The 18,552-nt window shown below is 37.6% G+C and overlaps 2 protein-coding genes across 3 annotated transcripts in view; both read left to right on the forward strand.

Moving 5' to 3' along the window:
- The first annotated feature begins 927 nt into the window (after positions 1 to 927).
- LOC134539967 (protein PRRC1-like) lies at positions 928 to 13,332 on the forward strand. 2 transcript variants are annotated; one of them, XM_063382364.1, is made up of 7 exons: positions 928 to 1,374; positions 1,780 to 1,999; positions 2,799 to 3,031; positions 5,547 to 5,649; positions 7,010 to 7,177; positions 8,720 to 8,909; positions 10,793 to 13,332. In XM_063382364.1, exons 1-7 carry the CDS (start codon positions 1,278 to 1,280, stop codon positions 10,907 to 10,909), a joined length of 1,128 nt encoding a protein of 375 aa, XP_063238434.1. In that variant the 5' UTR covers positions 928 to 1,277; the 3' UTR covers positions 10,910 to 13,332. The 2 variants fall into 2 exon arrangements, with proteins under 2 accessions (XP_063238434.1, XP_063238435.1); XM_063382365.1 differs by having other exon boundaries at positions 1,783 to 1,999.
- A 2,206-nt stretch (positions 13,333 to 15,538) lies between these two features.
- Positions 15,539 to 18,552, forward strand: part of LOC134540210 (uncharacterized) — a 175,800-nt gene continuing 172,786 nt past the window's right edge. Inside the window, exon 1 of the mRNA XM_063382799.1 lies at positions 15,539 to 15,816. Within this exon, the coding sequence (XP_063238869.1) occupies positions 15,647 to 15,816 (170 nt within the window). The 5' untranslated portion in view covers positions 15,539 to 15,646. The remainder of the gene's footprint in view (positions 15,817 to 18,552) is intronic.

The raw sequence follows: 18,552 nt of genomic DNA on the forward strand, positions 1-18,552 counted from the left end.
ACCTCGCCCTTGGTTCTCTCTACCTCACTACAGAAGATCGTTTTATTCAACATTAATTCGTCTCAGGTTCAACCATGTTTGCTTTCGAAGTCACTTATATAGGATAAATATTGTCTCTTCCCCAATGTGTGACTGTGGAACAGCGAATCACGACATCAACCATATATTATTTCAATGTCCCCTAATGGAAAATCGTGACGCATAATATTTTACACTTATGCGAGAAGGGAAATTTCCTCCCTACAATCGCGAGTATGTGTTATATAGAACTAATCTTAATGTCTATCTTGCCATATATAAATATTTGTTTTCAAATGGTGTAAAAATTTAACAAAATGGCACCTAATCAATGAAGCAGTGCATTTATTGTATCCACTCTGACTTTGCGACGAACTTAGACTCTTCAAGAAGATCCGTAATAGGATCTATTCGGATTTGTGAAAACAATTTACTTTTATCGCAGATGGAGACACTCCAACTTTCATGACAATGTGTCATTTCTGATATTGGGCATGTATTCCTGTATCTTAACAGTGTTTCACACATCCAGGGGATTAAGTTGTTTACACAATATGGCGTCGCTTTGTCGCAAGTGCTCCCCATCATCACGCAGTCCAGACTTTGTGATCCACTGTCCAACATTGAGGTGTACCAAGTAAGTCGCAACTTCCGACAGTTATCTGCAGACAACCGAACGAAGTGGATGTGTGTACTCTCCACTTGTCACCGCAACGCCGCTCCGCAAGTTTTCCGTTAAGATGGTCAAATGCAGGTACGGAGGACGCAAGGTAACGTAATAATCGGGTTAGGGCTACGTTTCCGCAGCCAACTATGTTAATATCTATAATACTTGGGACAAACTCAAATTTGTCAAATTTCTGGCTAAACGGGTACCCCTCAAGGCCAAAACCCCAGTAGTGAAGTGAAGTGAAGTGAAGTGAACCTGAAAACATTACTCTATAAAAATGTTCACTTTTACCGTTCGTATTCATTTTAGCGCTAGTGTATAGACCGGACTGAATACTAAGTATTGCGTGTTAAACCCTAGAAAGAACAACACAATAACAGATCATTGCTCAGCTGTAAAGCCTAAATTTTCCTGCCTTATCAGTTGTTTTGTTGCTTTTGGTTTTGTGCTGAGATTTATATTGCTTGTCTGCATTATTTGAAGGCTTTGAGATATTTGCTGTCAATTTTTATTTTTTTTGCTGGTAGTTGGATGTTTGCTACAAACTGGAATGTTTTTGTAGTATCACATTAAAGTATTTGCGTACAATATGATGCAGGAAGATTCTAATGGTGAATCCACTTTTGAATTTGTTGAAAAGAAATTTGAAGGAATGTCTACTTCGGGCGATGATGTAACGAAATCAGGTAGATGTATACTTAATTGAATTTTTGTACTTATTTATAAACTATTTATGTAAAAAAAATATTCGTAAATTACGCTTTCAAATCTCACTAATGTTTTAACATTTTATTATTTATTTATGTCCTTTGGTCTGATAGGTGTCTGACACGTCACATATCAATTTGTTACGTATTTTCAAAACATATAGTTATAAAAATAAAATAATAATCCAATTAATCAAAGTTTTGTGTTAAAATTTTAAGAAATTAGTAAATCGTTTAAGAAAGTTTCCGTTGCTGATCCAGCAATTTATTATTAGTTGAGTATTGAAATAAATACGCTGCATTGATATGAAGCTAAGCTACTAAAGAGTGTCAAAAACTTGATTAGAAATTATTATTTTTACTCAGCTTGGTTATGTTTGTCAGAAGGGCTAGCAAGCAATGCCTCGGTGGGTACAACGTCATTGATGGCGGCTGCAGCCTCCATCACTACTTCTGCGGGCAACCTTCTCTCGAACGTGGCGCCTCCGTCAGCTCTCCCCAGTTTCCTTTCTGGCGAACGCGAGGCGGCAACCAAGGACTCTGCCCCGCCCGTCCCCAAGGATCCAGCTGCAGAGACTCACGTATTTCACCAGACGACATTCAGGTGTGTGTTTGGCCGGAGATACCGTCACTGATGTGCCTGAAAGCTTTCTTACTCTAATTTTGTTTGTGTATTTATTTTTTTATTTTTAAATGTCTTATCGATCACAAAATCATTAAAATGGACAAACACTATACCAGTCAAGGATATGAAAGAGGGAATCTGCTATTTCTTTATTTTACTTATGTATTTATTCCTTTGACACTTCAGGTGTGGTAGGTGAAGATGTTATTTCTAGAAAAGTATATTTGAGAAGATTTTTGTCAAATTTACCGGAAAAGTTTCTGAAAAACTAGAAAATTTTACAAAAATGTATGTTTTAACACACACTCACACAAATTTTTATTACTTTTTCATACAATCATAACCAAATAAAAAATATATATATTTAGTCTTTCTTTACCACCTAAGGTCTTCAACTAATAAGCTCACAAGTAGGAAAATATAAAGTTCTAATTATCTTTATGGTTAGTGTAGCTGTGACACATAAAGTCCTTGGTGGGTTAAGGGTTTTCCCACCACCATATTGATATTCAGTTGAAAGCAGCAATAGACAAAGAAAAAGCTCTACAATATCTAATAGCAGGGATGTAAATCTGTATGATTTGCTTTCCCAGAGATGGGGGGGGAGGGGGATTAGAGTTTGCGCGTGGGTTAACCGACACTAATAATCTTTGGGTAGTCAGTTTGTATGTTGTGTATACCACCCGAATCAGCGCAATGTCCCGGTCTCTGTGGTCCTTACAAAGAGGCCAAAACCCGGACTTCAGTTTTCCCACGACTGTTGTAATGCTGCCCGCAGTCCGGTGATCCCCGCGAGCAAGAGCTCGGGCGCCGCGTCCCCGGCCTCGCCGCAGGGCCCGCCGGCTGGCCCCCCCTCGCCCCCCGCCGGCGAGCAGTCGGGCGGCCTGATTGGCTGGGTGAAGGGGGCGGTAGGCACCGGCGGAGGCCTCCTGTCCCGGGTCGCCGAGAAGGCCAAGAGCTCCGTCGACTCCATGATCACCACGCTCGACCCCCAGATGAAGGAGTTCATATGTGAGTACTCCAGGGTGTCTCTCGACAGTTAGTAGGGTGGGCAGAAGCGATCACTCGTTAAGTGTGTGACGAAAGGTTAAAACGCTCAGTGGGGGAGAGTCGAGCTCCACTCCTCACTCTCGTTCGAGTGGTAGTAAACCTGTGCTGCAGTGCTGCATTTTTCGTCAGATATTAATCACAGAAGTTTTTTCTTTAAAAATTAAACTTCTTTAAAGCGGCTGTAATGAATGTTCTTACAGTAGTACAGAGAGAGAGAGATAGATGAACGAAAGGATAAGACGGAGAGTGTGCACATGCGGTTGTTTCAGAAAATAGGAGAGAAAGGTATCCTATACAGTCAGATTTGAATGCCTTGAATTTTTATGTTCTCTACCAACACGCTTGCGTTCCTCCTTGTTCAACCAGTTGCGTAGAGAGCGCTATTGAGACAGTCCGTCCGTTTCCCGTATAGATAGCGCTACCTGTTATGAACTTCATATTTCTTTCAGACATTTGGCGTGTTTCAAATGGCAGAATTATTTGAAGAAAAATACCATGTACAGTTTTTCTTTATGGTGTATTTCAACAGTAAGAAATATTTATTTTAAAAATTGTCTTCTCTCTCACTGCCGTTTTACCCCTTATGATATACTTACGAGTTTGATTTGCCAACAAGTTTCACTCTATCACGTGTACTATGTTACATGCACTCTTTTTTTTTAAATTTTTTAATTACTTTTATCTAAGGGCTATTTTTAAAATTTAACTCATTACCTTTCATGCATTTGTTTTTTTGCCACAAATATTTTGAACATATATTCTCAGGGGTCTAAAAAGTTGCACAAGTAATGATAATTACGAAGACTTGTGCACATGTTTACTCCCTTGATGTTACACTGAGTGAACATCTGTTGAAAATATGTGTGACAACCACAAGTGCAAAGGAGGTATAGAGTTTAAATTTTAGAACTAGCCCTTAATTAAAAGTATTAATGTGAAAATAAAATGCAGGCCGAGCCTTAAGAATCACTTCTAACGCACATGTCGGCAACACACACAATTTTTTTTTATGTATGTCTTTAGGGATGGTAATAGACGACGACGCTGATGAGGGGTATCGGGGAAGGAATCGGCCATGGTCTGTAGTAGGCAGTACTGCCAAGTATTAAGGATTTTCAGTTATTGTTAACCATAAAATTAATACGGAAGCTGTTCTTTAAGAGCCTAGCCAGAGGTGTATCGGTGCTGGTGAGGCAAGATGATAAAGCGTGACGCTGGTGCTCCTACGTGGTATCGCCTCTTAAGAACAAGACTGTGGTGGACTGATGCGTGGTCTTCTCGTCGTGCATAAACCAACCATGAGATTAGAATGGTAAACATAGCACTTTTTTGGTGGAGAAATTAACGTAAAAGTGAAGTGTTAGGTCTTTGAGTGCTTTCAAGCATCAGTTCCAGGTGTTTCATGTATAAAAATTATTCTCACACACTGTTTAGCCATTTTAACTCTTCTAAAAATACAATTTATAAACGAAGTACAGAAACTGAATGCTTTTCGTAAACAGACCCCACTAGGGTATTTTGTCTGTTTTTAAATCTCGTGGTTTTTATGAAACTCTGCACGCTGTATGTGTGTCTAGATAGGTGGGGGCCTTAAGGTAAGGAAAAGTATTTGTAGAAAAAATATTAGACACTATCGTACACATTTTACATTTCTTATTGTAGTATTGGTTCAGTGTGATGTATTTTTTTAGCTGTGAATGAACAAATTAACAACGTACATACAGCATGAAGAGCCGACGAGAGAGGACATAGATCAGGACTGTTTTCATTAGTGCTTATTTGGTTGTGCATTAAGATTTTGGCAATGTTCAAGAATGTGATTGATGGTTAGAGTAACGTTGCTAGAAACTGTTTGTACCAAGGTTGCTTTTATTTTGGGTTTTAGCCTCATAGAAGGGGAAGGTTTCACTGACATTTTGGTTGACATTGCAGCCGCCACGAGTCAAGCACCGTCAAGAAAATGACCAAAAAACCCACATTCCTTAATAGTTGTACCAGTTTTGAGTTTTGAAATGAAAATTAACTGTTAATTCAATGCATCAATAAAACAATGGAGATTGTATGTATCAGTGCCAGACATAACAACTATCATTAGGTAACATATTTTTTTTACATTAAGGCTTGTTATTTTGAATTATCTGTTCGTTTGTTTTTTTCCCCAGCTAATGTTAACTTTTGATGATTTAAAAAATAAAATATGTTTTTATTTGAAGGTCTATGAGAATAAATTTTATTAGCCTTAAATTAATGTTTATTTAGCACCTGATTTAATACTACCTGTACATACATTTTGACAGGAGATAAGCTTAACTTTTTTCCTGCATATTTATATATTTATATATTTATTTATTTATTTGTGTGGAGAATAAATAGCTTATGTTCACAATTTATCAGTTGTTTAATGATCTGGTTGCATTTGCAAAGAAATTGAGCTGTCTAATCAAGGAATTACTGCAATGGAATTTATTTTTCCCAGATTCTGGTGGTGATATAAGTGTCGTCGTAGCTTCTGACAAGGAAATAAAAATCAGCCCAGTGAGAGAAGCATTCCAAGCTGTTTTTGGAAAAGCAACAGTTTCGTAAGTGCTCTTGTTCGTGCTTTTATGAAAACAAACTTTACAATTCCACATGATTATGATGGGAAATCTCGAATACAATTGAATCTCTAGTGGCTGAAACATTCAATATTAAGGAAAAATATTGGAGGAAATGTAGGAAAATTTTAAAATTCAACACTAACAACTCTGTAGTTTATTAGGCCTATTTATGTTTTACTTTGTAACTATCCATATATTGTTCCCCAGAGTATTGTGTTTTTAATATGTAATTACGTAAATAAAATAATTAAGTACATGTATTAAATCAGGAAATTTAGTTTGTGAAACGAACATGTAAAGAGTTGAATGTTTCATCACCCTTTGTTAATATGTCATATTTTGTGTACATTATTATATTTTTCACACTTGAGAATTAGATTCTGATTCTAGGGGTAGGTTTGAGATGATCTTTGTGATAAAAATACAAAGTGTGGATTCAAGAAATCTGTCATATACCCATAACTGCACACGATCATATAATACATTAAATTAAAAAATATAATATATTGGGGAATAGTAACAGGATAGGTATGGAAAAAAAAATTATCCTTGTAAACTTCGTAGGTTATCAGTGTTAATTTTTTAATTTACAGTATTTCCTCTAATATTTTCCTACAAATCTTTTTCCTCGTATATTGAATCCTTTGACTACTAAGGATTTGATGGTATTTAAAGATTTCATAGGCCCATCCCTAATAATAATTATATTAATAATAATAATTATACTGAAGTAATAGTCAGTTTCATTTGATACACATGTATTCTGTGTCATGGAGCCTGTTGGACTCTCAACTGCAGAATCCACTTTAACTAAAAAAATAAATTAAAAATATTAAGTCATTCAATGTGTGTTGTGAATGCTGTGATGTACCATAAAATGGGGTGAATAAGAATAGTCCGGTCGAGGGTTCAATAAGTCTTCGATGAATTTGACTGGAATAATGATCTGTAAATGACTAGTTTTATGTCTAATAGTTTAATATCCAACATAAATTATGAGATAAGAAAGTGAGGAATGGCTATTAACTTACTTTTATAATATGGGAAATATTATCTATTTTGTTAAAATGATATACTAATCAGTGTAAAATGTTGTACCGTATTTTGTACTAATATTACACAATAAAGGATGATGTTGTCAATTAAAAACAGTGACTTTGATGCCTGTATTTTCAACCAAATAATCGCAATCTAACTTGTGTTCCAAGCAGCTCACTTTCAAACTATGCATCTGAAACGTTCCCTCTCGTTCACCGCAACACGGGCACACGACGTTTGTTCGTGCAGACAGACACACACTGTCCCGCCCCGTTTGACGGCACGCGACGAATGTTTCCCCCAGGGGCGTCGCGGCGCAGTCATCGAGCGTCGCCGCCCAGCCCGTGGGGTTCGAGGCGGGCCTGAAGGCGGCCGAGGAGAGGGTCGCGATCGCCAGGGCGGGTGGCAAGCTGCACCCCCGCCAGCCCGTCGTCGCCATCGAGAACTTCATCGTCGAGGTGGCAAAAGACAAGTGCGTCGATCGCCCTTTCCGTTGTTTGCGTGACGTGTCGGCAGGAGAGCGTATTTTTTTTCCGAGAGAAAATAATCTGATCGCTCATTATTAGAGACCCGGAAATTTTGCGAATTCGTCTGGCCTCAGGGTAGAATATTAAGTCATAGGTGTGTTAAACCGATGTTTGCTTATCCATTGGTTGATTTCTTAGTGAGACAGTTTTACACTTGTTAATTGGCGCTAGCTGATTCGCTTACTTCTCTCCTAGCTGGGCATCGTTGGCTCACAGTCGTAGAGGGGGCGTGTCCAAATAACTACGGTCCAATCATGAACACAGTGCAAGAGTGTAGAGGTTTGCATTCTAACTTGTTACTAAATGAATGTGCGAAATTTCCGTATCTCTACTCATTATGCTGAAAAAATTTATCCCTGCTGTAGCGATTTTTTCATTGTAATTGGCAGCCGTCTGAAATGAAGACCATTGGCCTCTTTGGTCGGGCCATTCAGGACGTACTGGATGGCTTTGATTTGGTCTGCTGACAGTAGAAACGTAACTGAAAAAAAAAATCCAGCCAACCACAATACGTAGACAATGCTGCAAAGTTTTCCAGCTTGTCTGTAAATCTTTTCATGAAAAGTACATGCCCCTGTGTGTTCAATACTTGTGCGATTGCTTTGTGGGTTTTATGGTTATGCACTTACAGCTGTGGAGTGGTTTCTCAGAGTGGTTCAGGAACTGCTTGCCTGTTAGCTTTGTCCACAGAGATAGAGAGTTCAGGGATACTCTTCCAGTGAAGGCAATCCTTGGGTCAGATTTCTTGGGAGGTATTCCTCGCAAGCTGAAACGTTGGGGGCGTTGCAGTGAGCCGGTGGGTATTCTCTTGAGTACTCACATTTTGCCCACTCATTCATTCCATCAGTGTTCCATTCTGTTAGTCAACTCCAGATTATCCGTGGGCAGGTTACATCATTCGTACCTATGCAACTCTTCTGAAGACGGAGAGATTGGGGGACTCATACACTGGGCCGACCCCTATGCAGGTAACTGATGCACACATTTTGTTAATCATTTTGTGTTACCCAATGTTTTAAATCATCCACGCCCTTGGCCCCCTTCAATACCATATAATAAGATGGGAGTTTACTATTTTATGTTCACCCCCCCAACATCTCTAATGGCTAGAGACCGGAAAAGATTCGCGGGTTCAGTGACCTTCAGGATAGACTCCAATATCCTCTACACACTCGGGCAAATGCCACCTGTACATTGGCTGCTGACTTGTGAGTCGTCTCGACCGGGTGGCCTGTGATTCGACACTTCTATGGGCGATGGTCTCTAATTGGCCCCCAGTTCTCCAGATTAACAGTGTACCAATGGCAGAAGCAGCACTAATGTATAATTATTTGAATTTTAGCATAACACAAAATGAATCCGCGAATTTTTCAGGTCTCTGCTAACGGCCCCGATGTCGAAACGGACCGGGCCGCGATCCCCGGGACCTTCTGGAGGTTTTGGGATCCCACCGGCCCCTGACCAGGTACTTTGTTTTCTCGCGGCAGGTGGTTCGACGCGGGGGCGCTCCTGCTCTGCGACCCCGGGCGCGACGTCAGCCTGCACGTGTTCACGCAGCTGACGCCGGTGCCCTCGAGCATCGTGGAGCTGGCCCAGGAGGACACTCCCGGGGACTACCCCCTGCGGTCGTCGGGCCTGGCGGTGCCCGTGGGCAGCCTGATGGCCGGCAACCTGCTGGTGGGTGCCGGCACGCAAAATCCCCGGAGCCCGTTTCAGTTTAGAGACTTTTTCATGCATGGTTTTGTGACGTGTGTGTTCACGTCACATTTGGCGCTTGTTTTTGTGTTCCGGCGCGGTGTTATTTACCGATAGCCGTATGGCGGCGCGAGACGTAACCTCAGATTTGGTGCTTTGGCCGGTGTGGATCTAGGAGCGCGGGCACGTTTCCGGTTGTCAGGATCTAGAGCCGCTAACTAACTCATTATTTCGCTGTCAATTCTTTGTATCCTGCCTTCTGCAAGTTTTTGGTCAAAGTGGGTGAATGGGGTACAGTTTTACTCTCATAGTGTTACACGTCTATTGCTAATAGAATTCAATGAAAACGTTACACATTATGCATAGGGCAAGATTTTATGGGTTTTTTTTAAAATGGAAGATATTCGCTTTTATTGTGTTTATTCGTAAAAATGGCCCATTATTAAACAAATATGAAACTAAAAAAATTTTTAAAAACATATTTCACCAAAATAGTCTTAATTTTGACTTAACACTTATACAATAAAATATTTTTAAACTACCTATATTTCACCAAAATAGTCTTTATTTTGACTTTACATGTGATGCACTTATACAATAAAATATTTTGTAATAAGCCTGTCTCAAAAAGAACTACTCAGAAAAATTAATTGGCCTATTTTTGAGTGTTTGAAAAATGTGCCAACATGATTAATGTAAGACATGTAAATAATAAGAGATGCAAGATCAAACATTAAATTTTTTTTGATCCTATTAATTTATACATTATGTTACATAAGTCATGCTAAAAAATTACATTAAATGAATTTTTAATAATGAAAGATAATTTTTTGTAGTTTGAATTAAGTTTTGTCAAATTATTATTGATTTTATGTTTTTTTAGTTCAATTTCGGTGCTAAATGGTGTATTAACTTGCATTTTGGTGTATTGACATGGTTTGCGGTGTTATTTCTGTTTTATCACAATTCACCATATAATCTTGTCCGTAGTTATGCAGTAGGCACATTTACAGTTACAGCCACTTTACCATTTACTCCCACTAGAGTTTTTTTAACTAGTGGGTTTTGAAAAATTATACATAAAGTAATGGGGAAGGGGCCGTACAAATTATTCACCTAGGGCCCTTATTTTTTCTTGACGGCTCTGTCAGCACAACGGTACAATTAATAGCCTGACGGTGGAGCTGCCTGCTCTTGATGCCGACATGGGTTATGTGTCTACGTACCTGCAGTGACCTCATTTGATAGTAGTATTTGTCTTTCTTTTGTGTGTTGGGCCCACCAGAAAAAAGTCCTTGACTGTTGGTGGCCATGTAGCAAATATAAATAAATAAGTTAAATATATTTTGTACTGCATATTAATCTTTTTTTTTTTTTTTTTTATTCTTGTTAAGTATAAATTTGTCAGGGTGTCCACATCCTGTAAATCAGGAAAAAGTCAGGGAGGTTGGAATTGGTCTGGGGAAAGTAAGAGGATATAGGTACTTGAAAACCTGGAAAATTCATGGAAACTGTGCAGTAGTCATGCACACTATAAAATGGCGTATGCAAAGTTCTGTTTGAAATATTGGAGAGAGAAGCAGGCCAGCTTTGGGGGTGGTGGAGGTGACACTTTCTTTATTTCTTGCAAAAAATTGCAAGTTAGCTAAGTTATTTTTTATGAAGTTAAGTTAGGGAAATTTGTAATTTCGATCAGGGAAAGTCAAGGAAATTACTAACCCAGCACGGTTGTGGTTAAAAAAAAAAGTGTTGGTGAAAAACTGCTAGCATTTTTATGGTGCTAAGAGCATTACTTGCTTTCAGAGCTGTATTGTAAACAATTCCATTCGGGACTCCCTAGCAATTTTTTTTCTTCTTTCTTTCAGGTTCACCACTCAGAGTGGCACCATGCCCTGACGGGGGTGTCGAGACGAGAGATGCTACTGGTGGCTGCCAAAGCCCTCGCAGGGTTGTACAAAACGAGCATTGGCAGCATCGTGTGACGAGGATTATGAACCCAAACCCCCCTCCCATCTCGTTTGCAGTGTGTTTGTACGAAATGTATTTATTTATATACTCGGGACCTTCGTAACCGTGTCTCAGGCCTGCGTGAGTGGGCTTTGCTTTTGTTGGGAGAACGTGTTCGTGCACAGATTCGTGAAGATAGCAAGCAGCTTCTAGCCGAGTTGTTATTGTGAATATTTAATATTATTTGAAGGGATTACTATTCTAGTATCATTATAATTTTGAGTACCTACCTTATTAATATCTTAAATTTATCATATTTCCTAAAAATATTTGTATTTTTTTTTTCCAGTGAATCTATATTTAATTTTTTGTTTTATTTTTGTACCTATACATATTTTAATGTGGTTAACTACGTAAGAATCTGTAGTAATTTTTTTTTAAAATCTCTATTGTACTTATTTAAAAGTACAGGTGTGCTCACCTAGGAACATGCTTGCCTTTTTAAAACATACACAACATATATATCACATTTTCTTGTTAATTGAACTTGAAACATGGTTTTGTCTGTCACTGTATGTTATGCAAGATTTTTTCTAATTTCAATGTTAGTCGGTACATACATCTGCACTTATGGGATAGCATTGTAACCATAACAATGCCGTATGTGAAAAATATTACCATCTCATTACTAAATAGTGTTTCATATTCTTAATTGTGCTTGAACCAGGAAAAAGTTAACTCAATATTTTTGATGTAAAGACTGAGTTTTTGTATAACTATTCAGTTAATCAGGCAGCCAACTTCATCATATCAATTATCATGGCTTTATGAGAATGTTCTGTATATGTATGTAAGATAGTTTTTTCTATACTTTTGAAGCAGCTAGGTTTAACTGTGCATGGCAGTTAATATGGACACAGAATTGGTGTTCACATGATCTGTACAATAATAAACATGATTACATACAATTACGTAATGGCGTAGCTGACATGTCAGAAGCACTAATGTGTTTTTTTATATTTCTCATTGAAAGTAATTTGTATTTTCTATGTTTATAGAAAATTATTATTCAAAGAAACATGGGATGCTGGGGTTAAAAATCCTATTACTGTTGTTAGTTGTCATTACTTAATACATACCTGCAAAATTATGATGGTTTCCTGGTGCCAGGTGTATGCCTGATGAATTATATCATTTGTCTCGTTTTCATTGGCTGTTGCAATCTATTCTGCAGTTTGGTAATAGTGTGTATTTTGCATGTTCGTAGCTAATACTGAGATCTTGAACTAATCAAACTGCATTTTGTTGTAAGTTGATATATAATTTATTTTATTCCCATTAACCATTGTGTGTTGTCTATATTATTGTACTGCCTCAGAACTTATTAATTGTTCATTCACCAACACTTATTATAATTAGTTACATTTTTATTTTTAAAAAAAAAATATTATTAAGAATATTTTATAGTTGTAATAATAACCAAGTTGAATCCTTAATCATCACATTTATATTTCCATTTTTCTCCATAACACACTCTCTCTACATCCTTAAACAAAAAACGGCAATACAACCTCAAAACAAAACACTCTCAAATTCCAGACCATGTTCCGACAAACAACACTTCCTCCTCCGTACCAACCCATAAACATAAAAACATCACAGAATAGAACCCATGGAAGATGTTTTATCAGTGTACTTTTTGTTACATCTCATTAACCCAGTTGGGATGTACTTTTCTATATACAGTATCTCCCTTCCTCTTGGATTCTGCTGTTGCATTGGCCGCCATCTTGAATTTAAGAGGGAATTGGGTTTTGTCAAATAACTCTGCCATTTCAAGTTGTAGGAATTTTATTTCTCTACAACTTTACTGTAAGATAAATATTTTAAATAAAATGTGAAACAAGTGGCAAAGTATAGTTATTGCATTCTGATTTATTGTTAATTGGGCATAAACAAACATTAAAAAACTTGTAGTGAATTAAATCCTGGACAGTTTTGGTTTTAATCCTTTTTTTATCCTTATTTTTATAGATTTTTTTTGTAATGTACTCACTAATTGTATTTTCAAAGAAAATAGCCTCCTGTGTGTACACATAATTAATATTTATGGGTTGAAAAGTTCTATATCTAATATCTATATTAATTATGGGAAATTTTTTTGTAGTTAATAATTTGAATGTTAATTTTTTTAAATAAATTATTCTGGAATTGCTTCATGTATACATATTCTACATATTTTCCCGTGATCATTTTAAATGATTGTTTCCATACATAGGTACCTTCAAATACAACTTCTATCATTTCAGCTAACTTTTTTTATAAATGTTTATTACTCTGTATAGTGTTTATTTTTTGGGACTCCAAATCGTATCCAAATCACCACATCTATGCTAAAAGAAGTTAAATAAAAATGTAAATGATGTAAAAAATGTTAAAAATAAACTTTTGGATTCAATGATCTTGTCCACTTCTAATCTATTTAACCATTCTATTAACTTTTGGTTAAAACACAGTACCACCTACTACAGCAGATACAAGTTTAAGGGCATATATTGTTGGCCTGCTGGTATCGGTGATGTGATGTTCTGAGTTAATGATTGATGATCGCTGAGGGTGCCGACTAGCCTAGGGGCATGATTTCGCCACATGGCAGGCAGGGATGAATTACGGAAAGAGAGGCTTTCCCAGACGTTGCAACCACCGGTGATGCTGGGTTGACGGTAGGTTGATAAACACAATTTGGCATGAGATCTGCTAGGTTTAATTTTATTCCATTCATCACTGGTACGTGACACTACCTGGCACATGGCTTGCCCTATATTCGAACTGAGTTTCGATGAGGCACGCATGTTCTGTTGTGTATGCAGCATGATAATGGAGTGAAACGTTCTACCATTCTTAAGGGCCCAAGCCCTTATCACAAATACAGTCCAAGTGCTCCTAGACACAGGAATGTTCTCTGCACAAGTACTGTGTAACTTCGTGGAAATTAAACATAACAGGGTACTAGTTTCCATACCATAAACTTAACATGGCAGTGTGACTACACGGAACTAGACATACCAGAATACTAATATAAGCTGGCACACTGCGGAGGTCTTTGTAGAAATGCAACATATGAATAAACAAAGACCCTAAAGACATGACTGTAACCCTAACATAATAGACAAACAAAAACCACTCCAGCATGGTACAACAATTACGTAGAACTCGGAATAACTACCAGTGTATAGCCATAAATTAAAATGAACACCTCATGGACGGTAAGAGAGCAAGCCCCGAAATCCTCAGGCCGTCTTAACAAAAATATGTCTTTGGCACATAAGGTATCGCTTTACATGAGGGCGCGGTGCGGGCGAAATGTCAATGTTGCCTAATGGCAAACATCCACAACTGTAGACCTGGGCACAACACGCAAAGATGTATGTAAAACGAAAAATTCCCTACGCGAAGAGAGACAATTAATTATTTCAGACCAACCGAGAGGCTAGCCATGGAGCCAACCAAGATGCCTGGAGGGGGCCAGCACACATGTTTTGTGTCTCACTTTCTCTCTGTAATACTGAGGGGGGTTTGATAAGGCTTAGTATTGAATGACTAATTACAGATGACCACTTTCTATGGGGTCATTTTTATGGCACTCTTATACACAACACATTTTACATAGTTGTTCCCTTGACTTGGGCATGCAAGCTGGGAGAGTGCATTCTGTCATCAGGAACTGGTATTGGTAGGGTGGGGATCTGGCTTTACTGCTGTGGCCTGCACACTTCCGTGTGTTGGTCAATTACTTGAAAACACTCGTCGATCCAGTAAGCATTTTGCCTGGCTGTGTACACTATGGTGCAGGATGAAGAACTAAGGAAGGAATGTTAGGCCCCCACTTTAAAAAACACAAAGTGAGATGCCCATTGAGTTTCAAGAATAAGAAATAGTTTAAAAACAACTTTTAAAGAACTATGTAATTTACTAATGAGTTAAGGCAAGACATGATAGGGTCTGCGAGATTAGATCTGACCACACAGGCCCGGAGCAAGGGTTACAAGACCGCAGAAGTCGTCGGTCAACAGTATGGCTAACTTAGATCTCAAATGCTGCCAGTTATATCTGGTTGGCGTAAAAGAACATATCAATTACATTGAAATATATGACGCCGTCCATCTTGCTGGTTGAAGTTTTAAAACTACATCTTTAAACACAATACTGGCGGTGGCTGGCATTGATGTCTTAGGATGCACTCCAACAGTGGCAGACAGTACTAGGAACTGGACGTTACTTACTACTCAGGGACTATCCTGAAAAAACCCACAGGCTCACAACAAAATCTTCTCGGTGTCCTTTTTGCTTAAAATCCGGTTTCAAGTTCACAGATTACTGGAACCCGGTCAGCCTTGGTAAGAGATTCTATCAACCATAATAGCCAGCTAGATAGGTACTTAGATTAGCATTGATTTTAAAAATTTGCTTTTGCATTTATAGTTGACCCAAAAGTCAACGTATTGCAGGATTTTATTTTTTGTGACTGTTGATTTGATTTTTTTACTACTTATTTATTGTTCTATAAATATAGTTAGTGAAGAGTAATATAACTGTTTCTAACTATTTCATACATTTTCACGTATATATTTTTAACTGACCAGAGGCTGAATTGTTTGTATTTGTATAATAGGCCTATGGTTTGTGTGTTGTGATTCATTGTGTTTTGTTGTTAACGTGACTAATTATGGTTATTAAGTTGTGTAACTAAATTTTTACTGGTTTTGAAGGCAATGGCAGACGCTAAAGATTATCTACATGTTTACAAAAAGTTTTTTGAAGATTTTGCAGCCAGTATTGAACCTTACGATCAACTTCCTGTAAAAGTCGCAGGTTATTATATTCGTGAGTCAGAGGTGACAGGGGAAGTTGTCGATTGGACTTTGCAATATCTGTCTCAAAAGTAAGTTGATAATGAGAATATTTGCTGGTGACAATTTCAAACTGGCTTGTTTATTTATTTGAAAAGAGTTATTTTTGCGTTTTAGACAATTTTCGGAAACGTATTCACGGCCATCCTGTAGATACAAGACATTGACGCATTACGGAAAGTTACTTTTCAGAAAACGTGACGATCGTCTTCCAGTAATCTCATAGACAATAGTGATGATTTATCGTTGTATTAACTTTAAATACACCTACAATTAAAAAATTAAAATGACACTTCTCGATTCACTTTCATTTCAAGTAGTAAATCATATTGCATGCCTTCAACAGCAGAAGCACTGCAGTAGTGCTTAATGCAGCTTGTTTAGCAGCCGTGCTGCAGCTGTTTTAGTGGGAAAATACTTGCTGCAACTCTGATGCAATCAGATGACTCACTATAACCACAATGCCGTCAAATGTAAACATACAATATGCTTAAGGCGGAATTACAATAGCCTGTCACATCCATCCATTGGTCATGTGACCTTCAGCCAATCGGATGGCCTGAAAAATTCTATTCGTCCATCCGTTGAAAGCTTGGCAAGCTCTAACTTATGACGGATGGACAGATTGATTATATCTATGGTTTTGACCGCAGCAGTCAATTGTTCCCAGAGTTCAGGCCTGTGGTGTTTCTGTAGGTCATTCATATGGTTTGTATAGTAACATTGCAGTTCGTAAAGCTAGTGTTCAAACAATTTAATCACGAGACTGAATATTTGAGAGAAAATAGTAATAAAATACCTATATAAAAATGACTTAAATAGCAACAACATCTATATAAATCTCTGAGAGAAAAATATGGTTTCTTGGCCGCACTTATTTGGGAAACTATTCTGACGGATGAATGAAGTACCTAGGTTGTAAATTGCTTGGCCAGATGCGTGGCGTTGATGGATGGAGGTGACGTGCTATTGTAATTCCGCATTTTGATAATGTTATACGAGGTGACTTCCGGTGGGATAGTAACATTTGGAGTTAATGAGGAAATATGGTTCGATTTTGGGTAAAAGAAACAAATTGAAGGTTTTACATTACACACTTATTTACAGAGTCTCAACCCATTGGCCCCTCTGAAACTACAGTGGTCTTTCGAATCAATTGTGTAGGCTACTGACTTGATGCTCTCAGATATGAGTGATTGAGTTGTAGAAATGTAACCACCAAAGCTCGTAAAATTAGCAGACACATTAGTGATCGCAACCACCAAGGACTTGACGACTTTAGCGATGTTGGCTTGAGTCTTGAAGGGAGGCTTTTGTTCTGCAGTGGAGAAGTTGTGCACCACTACTGTAGGTACATTTGCAGGTTTCCTGCAGACAGGGAAAATCTGGAAAATGGAGAAATTTCCAGGAATTGTTAAGGTGTAGGTATTCAAAACCTGGCAAACACAGGGAAATTTACAAATTTTTTTTTGTAGCAGTTTTAGTTTGTGCAAATTTAAGATTGATTATAAAAAAAATATCCAATGACGATGGTCTCTATCAACCATTTATCGGAAACACAATGTTTGCCAACTCTTACCGGTAATGGGGGGGAGGGGGGGGTGCCAACTTACTCGCGACCACAGGAATGTGGCGAACTGCGGAATACAAACATTAGTGTATGACATCATAGTTGCACTCCCAATACCATTTTCATATCCTAATAATTTCCAAAATCTTTTATTCCTGAATTTCCTTCAGTTTGTAAATTAATGTATTCCCTCCCCCCCTTCCCGACTTGAAATAGTTATGGTTACGATGTTATCCTATAAGTGCAGATGTAGGTATGTACCGAATAACATAAAAATTAGAAAAAATCTTGCATAACATGCAGTGACAGACAAAACAATGTTTCAAGTTCAATTAACAAGAAAATGTGATATATATAAGAAGATGAAGACTTTTGTTAATTTGTTTTGGGCACCAATAACATTATTTTAGAAGTTATATTATTTTTGTACAAGATTTTGTACCAAACCCTGATTTAAAAAAAAATGTGAATCAGTAGTAAAAAAAATTGTTGGTAAATTTTTTTTTATATTTCTGAAAAATATGCAATATATCAGCGAGGAGGTTGGTGTTTGGTGGTGGAGCCCTCTGCCTGACCCGAGAGACAAACCTTTGGCTCTCAGCATGCTTCAAGCGAGATACGAAGAGGGAAGTGGTGAAGTGACGATGGACGAAAGCAAATTAGTACCGTGAGAAAACCATATATGTTTCTTACTTACTATGAATAAGTAAATATAGGTCTTCTGATATCTGTTTGTATGTCAATTTTTTGCTTGGCCATTACACCACCATAGTATTATTTTACGTTTGTCCCACACGCCATTTTGATTTTTTTTAAATTTATTTTATGTCAATACTTTTATTTAAGAACTAGTTTCTAAAATTTTATAACTCTATTCCTTTCTTGCATTTTTTGTTCTGCCACAAATATTTTGTACAGAAATTGGCTCAGTGTAACACCATGGGTGTCAAAAGTCTTGTACAAGTGATGACAATTACACTGAGTGAATAGCTTAGCTGTTGAAAATATTTGTGACAGAACCACAAATGTAAGGGAGGAATTGAGTTAAAATTTCAGAAATATTCTTTAAAAACAACTACTGATCGAGCCTTAAGACATATGGGGCTATAAGTTGTTTTGTCAAACTCAGAATTTTTTTTTTTAGCTTGTTTCATCCATTAGATATTTTTTGAGCATACAAGTTTGCACAAAGATATTG

Source organism: Bacillus rossius, chromosome 16 (assembly GCF_032445375.1).
Source record: "Bacillus rossius redtenbacheri isolate Brsri chromosome 16, Brsri_v3, whole genome shotgun sequence".
NCBI lineage: Eukaryota > Metazoa > Arthropoda > Insecta > Phasmatodea > Bacillidae > Bacillus > Bacillus rossius.